General features: G+C 32.3%; 1 protein-coding gene across 1 annotated transcript; it reads right to left on the bottom strand.

The window, feature by feature from the left end:
- Window positions 1–8,386: 8,386 nt before the first annotated feature.
- On the bottom strand, window positions 8,387–11,289 carry LOC147394041 (cell number regulator 2-like). Its single transcript, XM_086454344.1, has 4 exons — window positions 11,033–11,289; window positions 10,888–10,959; window positions 8,912–9,124; window positions 8,387–8,684 (listed from the first exon to the last, which is right to left on the bottom strand). The coding sequence occupies exons 1-4, from the start codon at window positions 11,172–11,174 to the stop codon at window positions 8,602–8,604; spliced, it is 510 nt and encodes a 169-aa protein (XP_086310470.1). The 5' UTR covers window positions 11,175–11,289; the 3' UTR covers window positions 8,387–8,601.
- Between the last annotated feature and the right edge of the window lie 1,527 nt (window positions 11,290–12,816).

Here is a 12,816-nt window from a genome sequence, read left to right on the forward strand (position 1 = left end):
TTCACAATCTTCTTAAATTACCCAAACACAAAAAATTGACTAGGATACTTTTTAGGTGATTTAGGCATGGGATCCATGTTTTTCTGAATATTAGAGATACCCTTTGAGTTTTGAAATTGATGGCATGCCTCCCTTGACCTCAGTCTTCTAAGTGGACTATTAGTATAGATCACAAATTCTTTCATCTTCAATCTCTACCCAAAAATCCTAGATTTTTTTATTTTATTTTTATATACCCAAGTCCCATCATTTTCAAATTAAAAAAAAAAATCTTATTTGTTTTTTCTACCCAAAATCAGTCAATGTCAAGCTCTTCAATCTCTATGGTAACTTTAATCTGTTCAACCATATTTTCATCCATTGTTTTCTACTTGGCTTCCTTTGAGATAGCCGTAGATCTTTCTACCAAATTTCAATATGTTAAATTTCCAAAAAAATTGTAGCTTGCATTGAGATTTGAATGTTGAAAACAATCTTAAAAGAGATGATGAGGATCAAATTTTTTATCTAATGAGATTGAAGATGATTGGATTCAAGCAGAAAGATGTGATTTTTTTCCTAAAGGACGAAGATGAGGGCATTCGGGTCTTTTCCTAGTAGTCAACTTAACTGACATCAAGAGATGCACATCATCAATTTCAATTAAGGAGCATGTTTAAATTATCCTACTTTTTACAACTCACACTAACTTTCCTTTTAATATCATGGGCCGGGCTGGAATGGATTAATGGGCGTGCAAGCCCATCCAACAAACTGCAAAAGCTTGCTTGCATGTCTCGAACCAATGCTTGATTGTTAGGCTCCAATATACTTTGGATGGCCTTGCTTGCATTTCGTGCATGTCTTGAGCTGTAGTTTGATTTTAAGGCTCCTATTTGAATGGCCTGATCTCAATAATAGAAAATGTTGGCATGAACATAATTGAATGAAGGAACATGATTATTTTGCCGACCCCAAATCCTTGGGAGATAACTTCGATGACGATGATAAGACCCATCATAGTTTTCCTATCAATGCCGAGTTGTAAACTAAGATTTGCTTTTCAGTCTTGTTGTCACGCCCTAAAATCCAGTGCTTGGACCCGACCTACTTTCTATGATTAGCTCGACCTAGGACCCGAACTCTAGAGTGTGATGAATTGATATGGCGGTCCAACTCAAAACCAATTGACAATAAGTGGAGAGGCCCTAGAGCTCGTAAGGAGAGAGACAAGGCAATTTGTGTTCAATGTAGGACTAAACTCAACATCCCATGCTCTATAAGCCAAAAATAAATTAAATTAAATTATAATATTTATTACCACACTTCTCATTTAATCTATGTGCCATATTTTGATTGAAAAATATTACAAATTTGCGGGCTGTTCACCAATTTTTTGAGATTGGTGGTAATTTTTACTTATTTTAAAGAATTTTAACAATATTTTTTTTTTTTACTTAAATTTAATAATTGAAATATTCATATTTCCTTGACTAGAAGAACTAGGACACATTTTCTTGGCCGCTCACTAATTTTTTGCGAAGTATGAAAGTTTTTATTATTTTCTAATTTTTAATTATTTATACTTAAGAAATAAATTATAATTAATATTAGAAATTAAATACTTTGATTAATAATTTTTTTTTTACATTCTCTTCATCACTCACCATTTATTTTTTAAGTAAATTTTCAAATAATTACAAAAGTTTTCGGTATTTCTAAAATTTTGTTAATGTTGACACAATTATCACGTAATGTTGACAAAATATTATCAAATTGTCAACATTAACTACATTTCGGAAATACCAAAAACTTTTGTAATTATTTGGGAATTTATCTTTTTTTCACGGGACTGTTTTATGACCTTTTAATATGATTCTTTTATCTAGAAAGAGTTGCGCCTTTTTTTATTACGTGTGACGGTGGTTCCCCTTGTGTGTAGATTCAACAAGGGATGGACCACATTTTCATATGGTCAGTGGGTCACCAAAAAAAAAATGCCACGTGACATGCAATGAGGTGCCACCTGACCATGGTTAGGAACGGGACACCGTTCTGTATCCCTACTCATCGGAGAATGGAACAAGTTAACATAAGCACATACATGTGGTTGAAAAATAATAGAGATCAATCTCTCATGTCATTCTATTGTTAGAATAATGCCCTTGTGGTCCACTACCTATATGATATCAATTGCCATGCAAAGTCACCCTTTCTTTTATTAGAGTGATTCTTGGGGACCATTGTTTAACCTACTTGATCAATTACCTTCCTACTTGACTATCACTTACTTCAAATATTTGACTACACATGGTATGGTCGCTATCGTTATGGAACAAATGGAAAGTTGGTTCAATAATTCATTGAATTTTTTTCATGACTATTCTTTTCATTGGTAAGTTGGGGCTCATTTTATTAATTTCAAATGAATTATACATATAAGAATAATAGGAGTAGAGGTTAATAATGGTATGTTATCTAGACCACACACGTATTCAAGCCGATTGATTAAGTGGTATTGTGAGAGCCACTGATCAAGGTCTAGAAAGTGATTTCTAGAGCGTTTATTGCATAAATTTTATGGATAAATTAGGTACTACAACCCCTTATTAGACATTGTAAAATCTTAAAATTTTTATTCAATCTCGAGAAAAAATAAATAGTGAAATTTGAGAAAATCCTGAAAGTGGGACTTAGGGTAAAACTTTCGGATTTTATTTTGATAATTTTTAATGAAATCTGACATTACCATTAGATTCAAAATGGTAAGAAAACATACTTTAGCCTAGAAACACACTCAAATGCGAGTCCAAACAGAAAAATTATAAAATCCTCGATTTTCAAGTTAGACCAGATTAAAATAACGACTTTTTATTAGAGTAAGAATTTTTAAAATTTGATTATATTATATTCGTAACAAAAAAATTATTGAAAATTGACTATTTACTTGTCATTTTTGGAGCACACAAAGTAGAATTATCGTCAAAAAGGAAAACGACATCAATTTTAAGGTCCCTTTGAATCGAAAAAGTAAATTTTTGTTAAAAACATAATTTGTAGAATTTAATCACACAATTAAATCCAGAACGAAAAATTAGTAAAATAGAATATTCATTCATCACTTTTGGAGTATAAATGGTCAAGTTATTGTCGATCGAAACAATAGGCAAAATATCGATTTCGTCCCAAAACTTTATATAAATAAAATTTTAAAATCTTTTTTACTATTTATCATCATCCCATTTCGTTAAAAAATCAGCCAAAAATTTAGGAAAAAATTGGTTTTTTCTCGAATTTTCAACTTCGATTTGTCGCGAACGGGTCCGTCTTTGACCTTCAATGTAGAAGAGAAAATTGTCCGCATCATCGTTCTCTACAAAATTTACCCAATTTCCTTCTGTTTTCCCTTTCTTTTCACCATGTATCATAAAAAATTAGCCGTATATATATATGGTCCTATTCAGCACCAAACATTTTGGCCAACATTTTAGCCAACCATTTTTGTCCTACATGGGTTAGAAGTTTTGGAATGGGCTGATTTTTGTGAAGATGATCTCTATGGTGAGGAGATCATCCTCACCAAAAATCAGCCCATTCCAAAACTTCTAGGCCCATGTTTACAAGTTGAAAAATCATGGACGATCCATTTTTTGTAAATCATTTTTGATGGGGTTAGAAGTTTTAGAATGAGCTGATTTTTGGTGATGATGATCTCCTCATCGTAGACATCATCCTCACCAAAAATCAGCCAATTCCAAAACTTCTAACCCATGTTTTGAAAATGTTTTACCAAAATGTTTGGTGTCGTATATCTATATATATATATAGGAGTTTCGTAACTTCGACCTTAGATTTCATTTGTTTCGGGTCAAATCGTCCTCCGTCGCAGAAAGGAGAAAGAACGACGGTGTCAAGATCTTCGAAATCACCAAGTCAAATTCAAAAATCAGTCGCCTCCAAATACAAGCCACCTCGATTTCCACGTCGATTGTCTCAATTTTCACGTCGATCATTTCAATTTCTGTGCATGCACTTCGATCCTATCGCCTGGGATTCTAAGGACTTTCAATTTTATTAATAACTGTAGATTATGAAAACTACATTTAGGGTTTTTATAAAAAAATTTGTATTGGATTTAAAAAATTATAAATTCTTTTTGTTATTTTCAAATTCATACTAGAACTTACATATTTGATATGTTTAATTGTATTTTATAACAAATTATATGTGAGTTGGATATTTTACCGGGTTATTTCCGTAGTTGGGTTCTGTGTACTGTTCGAACCCTATTTTGATATAAGTTTTGTAATTTTTTAATGTCATTGATAAAAATAAATTATATAGTTGAAAAAATGATTTAATATTCAGTGAACTCATATTGAGTTGATGAATATCAAAAGTGGATATTTTATTTGAAAGATTGAAACTATAAAAATCAAAAAAGATAAAAAGGGGATGGAACGATAAAATGTAAGAGTCACACCAAAGAGGTGATGTCTGCATTTTACATTATAATGCTATGTGTAGGTTGGTGAAGAGATATCCAGGAGTAATGATTGGTTGCATGTTTATTTAAATTCTGTTAGCTCCAAGTTATGTTATTTATTTTAGACTGGGTGACCACAATTGCATGGTAGGAAATTGAATATCCATTATCAACCCTGTAATGTCAATTTCTTAGTTGTTTCAAAGAAAATTTCTTATTTGTTTTCAAAGAAAAGGAATGATATACATATATATAGCTATTTTATGAACTGTTAAAGAGCTTGAGTATGCCTGAAGAGATAGTCTGTTATATCATCCGGAGTGATATACTATCATAGGATGTACGGTAGGGACAACCAAACTCATATGTGGTATGGGACGCGTATGAGAGTGGAGTCACAACTGGAATCTGGATTATTCCTCTCTATCTTTACCAGTGAACTTGTAATGTTAATGTGGTCATATACGAATAGTTTGTATATTTAGGAGTCACATGCACGTCTAATAGGTATAGACGAAGATGATTAGTCACTGATCACTAACAATCTATAATAGTCGAACGTTTTGACACATCGAAAAGAGACCCATTGCTTACGGTCACGTCAAACGGCCAGCCTAAGCTGGATAAATGGTCCCGCAAGTGTGATAAACAGCGACCAGCTACAAAATCAGGAACTAATACTTTATTATGAAATATTATGTCCCGACTGAGAGCGATCCAATCGTGAATCCCGACTCTCTAATTCCACTACTTCACCATTGTGTATTATGTATTTGTTATCTTATTTTGATATATAAAATGAAATGCATGTTTAATGTTTCCATTTGGTCAATTAGATTTGTATAAAAAGAAAATGTTATTAGAAGCACAACTATTTAAGAAATACAAATCAAGTCTTCTCCTAGTCGATGTGAGATTAAAATTACTCAAGGCAAAAACAAAATTATCAATTAAACTTAAAGTAATAAAGTAAAAAGCATAAAGCATAAAGCATAAAACAAACATGAGATTGAATTATCCTATGGTTAATAGATTGAATTACTATATGGTTAAAACTAAATAAATATTAAAGGGTTTTCAAATTCAACTCTCTAAATTCCAACAGTAATTAAGTCCATTAATCTCATGATTTCAAAACATCTCTTGCCTATTATGAATTTATACAAACATTAAGTATTAGTGATAAAAAAAAAAGTAATCAAATCTATTACTAGGAATAAATCATGAAAATTATCACCAATCAAGTTGAATATTGTAGGTGATAGCTAGTTTAGTTGATAAAGTCTTTAAGTGATGACACCAGAGACCTAGGTTCAAATGCCGCCAACACCAAATTACTGAACTCATTAAAAATAAGCTTACCCATCAAAAATAGAAGTTGAATATTTTTTTTTAAATTCAACAAAAATCTCCAATAAGATTAGGGAGCCCAAAATACAGATTTGTTGAAAATATCCTTGGAAGAACAAATTTGGACCAACAATGCCTTAGGGAGATTTTTTGGTGGACCTATTAAAATTGAGAGCTGCTACTGACACCCCAACTTTTAGGTTGATCCAGATCCAAAGTTATTAAATTGGATTTTAGATAAAATTCGAGTCATTGACAATTCTAGCTTTGATGATGATAAGGCCCATCACAATGCAATGTCACAGATTTGGAAGCACACTATCAATGACTAATGGAGAAATAAATTCAAAAGAATTTGATTTTTTTTTTTTCTCCTGCATTCTTTGACATTGAGGGCATCATCACATGGGTATGTACCCGAGTAATTTTTGCCCGTCACAGCCTCACGGGCCAGGCCGAGACTTAGCTACTTTTTTTTTTTCATTATTGGTCGTTTATGAATTATGAAAGGAGTTCTCCTTTGTATGCCACATATTTGGGATCCAACGAAACATTGATAGTAGAACCACCATTCCATTAATGGTGAGCCCCATCTAGTAATCAGAAGTCAGTCAAAGCACTCATGGGTCAATGACCCTGAAAGAGTCTCCTCTAGTGGGATAGAAGAAAATAAAAAAAAGATTGGACACTTTGATAAAGGCATTCAACCAACATTTTGATGAAGACATTAAAAAATTCGTATTTATGTGTCTCATTTACTTTTTTTTTTTTTTTTTTTGTATGTATGTATGTGGATCAATGTCTAGAAATAATCAATCAGTCTGATATTTAGTCGCTACTTCCACCAAAGGGAGATAGGTCGAAGTTTCATAATTATTATTATTTTTTTAAATTAATTTTTTATTTTGGACCTATAAGTATCATTTTTTATAAGACCAGTAATTCAGATGCCCATAGGAATTGAATTCAAGTCAATGGTGTCATCACCTCATAGACTCTGCCAACTTAGTTGGGCCCTCACCACTTTTGGATACTTTATGAAAATTTTGATAAAATCCAAGTTTTGATAATCATGCTAATGGGACATATTCCCCAATTCATATCTATAATAATTTGGGCATGAGATTACTATAGTCACGTAACCATCATTTGGTTATGTATTGATAGCTACGTACTTCCGATCATAAAACATAGTATGATTGTGGATGCAAATTGATAGGATTTGATCAAAAAGTATTAGAACCCAATAATTGCGTGCTCCATTAATCTACATATTTTTAGTAATTTATTTGCATAAAAATTCTATATATTAAAGACGTTAATAATAAATGATAATTCTTAATACAATTAGAATTAGAAATACACTCTCTAAATTTTAGTAGGAAATCTTGATGGATAAGAATTCTATTAAAAGGGAATATCTAAATCCTTTATCTCCATCTATTTAAATGGCTTGGCACCTCCATAATAATAATAAGAGAAAGAGAAGCACAACATACTTTTATAGGTTATGAATTGTAATGATCTCCATCAATCACTATAACTCTAGTCGATTCAACATAGAGAAGAAAGAGAATGTGAGTCTGAAAATTAAAGAATATGATTGAGGATTTGCGCACATCGGTTCATTGGCATGTGGATTGTGAAAGCCACACCTCCAACATAATCTTGGATCATCGATTGGACTTTTGACACGAAGTAAGCATCCTGAACTTTGATTCTTAGGATCATGAATAGTTTTCTTGGAGATATATGAATGATTCTTGATCTTTGGGAATTATAGAATAATAGTTATGTGAATAAGATTTTGTATGTTTAAAATCTAACAAAAAGCACATCCATTCTAATCCGATAACTTTAGATCTGGATGAAGGATTTGGATTCCAATAAGGACCTGATCTGCTAAGGGCCTGATTTGATAATTTATCAGTTTAATTTTGGATCAACAATATCCCAAACAAATATTTATGTATTTGATCATGTGTTTGAAGATATATTATTATTATTAGTTAAATTGTGTATGGAATAACGAATATTACATTAGATGGGGTTCAAAATTAAGATCATTTCCACGATACAATCCTGTTTGGGTTCATGTCTAGTATATTTATTATTGGGTTAGTGCTAATTTAGTACTAGTCCAACCTGATCCCCTCGCATTAAGTAGCTTTGTGAATCACGGATAGATTAACATATCGGCAAAAGTCACAAATTGGTTGTATTAATAGGCAATAAACGCTTTACGTCTTTCGTCGATCTGGTCTCTTGTGGAATGCTTTTCTGATTCTGTTAACTCTCTATACAAATCTTTATGGATCTATACATAATTAATTAAACATTCAACTTGTTTGGTGATTTCTAGCATTAGATTTGATACTTTTTTCATGGTTTTCAATCATACTTTCTTATTCAACTCTAATGTATATTTGGATGTGTCCCTTAATTTATTTTTTAAGTTTAATTCGAATAGCTAATTTGAGTATCAAAGGATGTGTCAGCTTCTGCATCCTTCGCGTATATAATTTTTCTTATGCGAGAATCTTGCATCAAACTCTTTTTTCTCGACAGTGATTATTTATGTAAACAAGCTTGATTTCCCACATTTATTTTGCAAACATAGACAAGAGTTTAAAATAAAATACATTTTATGTACCTCTTATATAGGTAATAGAGATCAATACCTAGGATTATATATAACCATCACAGACTATACATACACAATTAACAACAAACCTCGATCCATTACTAACAACTCATACCATTGTCGACATTAAACGGAGCCATCATCACTCCTGACGGTTCATACTTTCCTGGACAGTCGGAGCCATTGTGACTCCATAATTTTGTCTTTCCATATTGGCATGCCATCCTGCACAATAAAATAGTCAATATTAGAAATCCATTTGACACAAATACATATATTGGATGTAGTTGCAATACATAGAAGAAGATATGAGATACAAATATTAAGTTGTTGGAACAAGATTTTTTCAGCCAACCCCAAATCTTTATAAAAGATTTGGATGATAATTTAATAAATTTCTTTCAGGATTGACTTAGCCCAAGCTTCCCCAAACATGCATAGTACGAAAATACCTATGGACATGTTGAACCCACGGCCTTTGAGCTCTCTATACTCTTGACATAAGGCACACTGCTCGCAAAAACAGTGAACAAGGCAATCGCCACAGGGGCTCTTCTTCAAGAGATATTGCTTCCTTAGTTTTGCTCGATAGAAGCACGAGTACATGCAAGAGCAGCCCGTCACAACGGCGATAAGTGCGTAAAGGGCTCCGCTTACTCCACAGGCTACACCCATATATCAAAAAATCAGCCTTACACTCTTAATTATAGTATTTTAATTTGAATAAAAGTAAGAAATATTCTTTTACCATGCAATTTTTTATTATAACACACCAAATAAGATATATATGTATATATATATGGGTCCCCCGTTCAGCAACAAACATTTTGGCAAAACATTTTTCAAAACATGGGTTAGAGGTTTTGGAATGGGCTGATTTTTGGTGAGGATGATCTCTACGGTGAGGAGATCATCCTCACCAAAAATCAGCTCATTCCAAAACTTCTAACACCAATTTACAAGTTGAAAAATTGTGAACCGTCCATTTTCTGTAAACCATTTTTGATGGGGTTAGAAGTTTTGGAATGGGCTGATTTTTGGTGATGATGATCTCCTAACCGTAGAGATCATCCTCACCAAAAATCAGCTCATTCCAAAACCTCTAACCCATGTTTTGAAAAATGTTTTGCCAAAATGTTTGTTGCTGAACATTTCCCTATATATATATATATATATATTATATATGGACACATCAATTAATCCAAGGATGGTTCTCTTGCATAATCCCTAGTCTAGTGCACTATTCACTTTAATTCCCAAAACATATTTTTGAGCAATTTCACCAGTAGGTATTCTAATTTAAAGTGACGATCTCGTTGATAAAAAGTGATGAAATCATTGATAATTCCAGTAATCTTGCCATTCAAAAATAAGGATATTTAACTTTATATTTATCGGTGAGCTCATCACCTTTTATTAGTGAGATTGTCACTCTAAAATCAAGAACATTTGTTCTTTAAATTTACCAAAGAGTTTGTCACTTTTTTATCAGTGAGATCACCACTTTAAATTAGAATACCTACCAGAAACTCGCTCGAAAACATGTTTTGGGAATTAAAACGAACAATATACAAGAATAAATTTTTTTTTTTGTTGCAAAAGTTATGCACGTTTTTAAAAAAAAAAATCTCCCAAGTAAAATCATAGAGCTGCTATTGGTACCCCAATTTATTACACCCCAATTAAAAATAATGAAAATAAGTGAATGGGTGAATCTTCATTTCGTGTGTTGAATATGACGAAATTCTGAGTCTAGTACATTTTTCATTTTAATTCCCAAAACATGTTGTTTTAGTGAATTCGTCACGTTTATAATCAATGAATTCGTTGATATTCACCAACGATTTCTCCATATCAACGAATTTGTTGATTATAAAATCGTCGAATTCCCCGAAAAAAAAGTTTTGAGAATTAAAATGATCAGTGTATCGATACCGGGATTTAATTTTGGTCATATAGTTACACACGTTTTGAGAAATATCTCTAGGGAAATGATTGAGAATAAATAAAAGTTGGGGTGCCAATAGAAGCTCTCTTGTTTTACTTGGTAGATTTCTATTATTTTTGGATTTAGAATTTTACATAAGGTTAATCATACTGCTAAACCATTAATTTTTTTTGGAGTGTTATAATTTGTTTTGTAATGTTGAGATAATTATTTGAGCCAAACCATGTGTGAGTAATTTGTTTTAAGCTTAAGTTGGGTTGGGTTGATGAGAAATTAATGAAAATTGATGTGTAATATGTACAAGTTGAGGTGCTAATAGCAGTTCTTTAAAAATTCGTCACTTTGATAAAACATATTTGGGAACGATCTAAAATGAACAGTGTACCCAAACCGGAATTTCCTCAAATAAATCCCTAGTTTGGTGTGTGATAAAAAAGTTGGAGTGAAAATATAAATTTTCTTTCATTCTTTATTACTTACAGGATGATCCTCTATCGACAATCTCTGCGATCTGACCAAAAGTAACGCATGGGCAACAGCATGTTAGCAAACCTGCAAAAGCAAGCTTTTACTTAGTAGAGAGAGAGAGAGAGAGAGACAGAGAGAGACAGAGAGAGAGAGATACAGTTGGGAACATCTTCGAAACAACCGCAGAGGGTGGTGGACCAAGCTTGAATTTGATCTGTGGAATTCACTGGGATGCCTTTTGCTTGGTATGGTGGTGCTTTGGGTGGAGTTGATGATGGGTGCTTCTGATCATCACTCATGTTTTCAGAGAGAGAGAGAGAGAGAGAGAGAGAGAGATGTGTTGATGAGTGCTGTTGCAGAGAAGAAATGTAAGAAAAGTTGAATTAAATAGGAGAACAAAAGGATGTTGTTTTAGAAGTCGACACATCACAACATCTTATCTTTTGACACGCTTATTTCAGAATGAAGTTTGAAAATATGACTCTTTTTTGGCGTAACGCCGACGCCCGTTTCTCTCTCCCACCCAAAGATTTTTTTTTTATTTTAAAAAAGACAAAATTATATAAACTTAAAATAAATAAATAAATAAATAAAATAATTATTTTTTATAGTTGAATTTTATTTTTAAATTTGGGTATCCATTTTCAATACCTTGATCAAGCTTGAAAAATAATAATGTTTTAATATATACATATTTTTTGAATATAAAATTTTTCATGAAATCTAAATGGCTAATGTTGTTGGATTGTCGATGTGATAAAAAATTAACTCTATGGGTAGCGGGCAAAATGTTTGTTGGGCTGTGACCAAACACGCCAGGGGATGTGCACTAAAAATGATATCATATTATGAGCACTCTTCAAGAATTGGTGGTTATAATTCTAATATCTAAACTATGTTTCTCAGACTTAACTTTTGTTCTCACGGCACCGCAGCCATTTGACATGCGGCCTAAAAAGATAAAATTGCCACATTTCAAGGAAATTTTGAAAAAGAGATGTTCTAGGCTTTAGTTCATTGAAATATGGTTAATATGGTATGTATTGAGGTGTGGGAGAAGGGTTTTATTCCTCTACCCTGGGTGAAAATGATCTGGATGAAAAAAAAATACACTTCACGATATTGAGTAACAAAATTGATAAAGTAAGTGAGTTTTTTTAGAGTGCCGATTTTCTAACTCAATATGACATAATAACTCAAAAACTCACTGAGGTTGCATGTATATCCCGAGGGAAAAAATCTATGGTTCTTGCATATGCCCCATCCAACTTTTTTTTTAATGGGTTAGTTGTGGTTGAAGGGACCCCACCCTTTTTAGTAGTTATGCTATCGAAGATAGTTACAAGTTAATAATCAAGCATAATTCTATTTAACCATCCAATGCTTTTTGTAAATTAGGGAAGCTTTGGATTGGACTGAGTTTTGGTGAGGATGATCTCCAAAACTTTTAACCCCAATTTATAAGTTGAAGTATTGTGGACCGTCCATTTTTTGTAAACCACTTTGAAAGGGTTAGAAGTTTTGGAAATGGATGATTTCTTCACCATAAAGATCATCATTACCAAAAATCAGCTCATTCCAAAAATTCTAATCCCAATTTACAAAAGTGGTTGGATAAAACTTTGGATAGTGATCCCACCACCATATATATATATATATATATATGGGCGGTTCATGAGCCATATGTAAAAACATATGTTAAAACAATGGTTTTTCAAAATATGGGTTAGAGGTTTTGGATTGAACTAATTTTTTGCGAAGATTTTCATTATGATGAGAAGATCATCCTTACAAAAAATCAGCTCAATCCCAAACTTCTAACCCATATTTTGAAAATTTATTAATGTTACATTGTTTTTACATATGTTTTTTCATATGTCCCTTGCTCCGTTCCCTATCTATATATATATATATATATCAGGATCAAGGGCCATATGAAAA

This window comes from Akebia trifoliata, chromosome 9, assembly GCF_017979445.1.
Source record: "Akebia trifoliata isolate Shusen 1 chromosome 9, ASM1797944v1, whole genome shotgun sequence".
NCBI lineage: Eukaryota > Viridiplantae > Streptophyta > Magnoliopsida > Ranunculales > Lardizabalaceae > Akebia > Akebia trifoliata.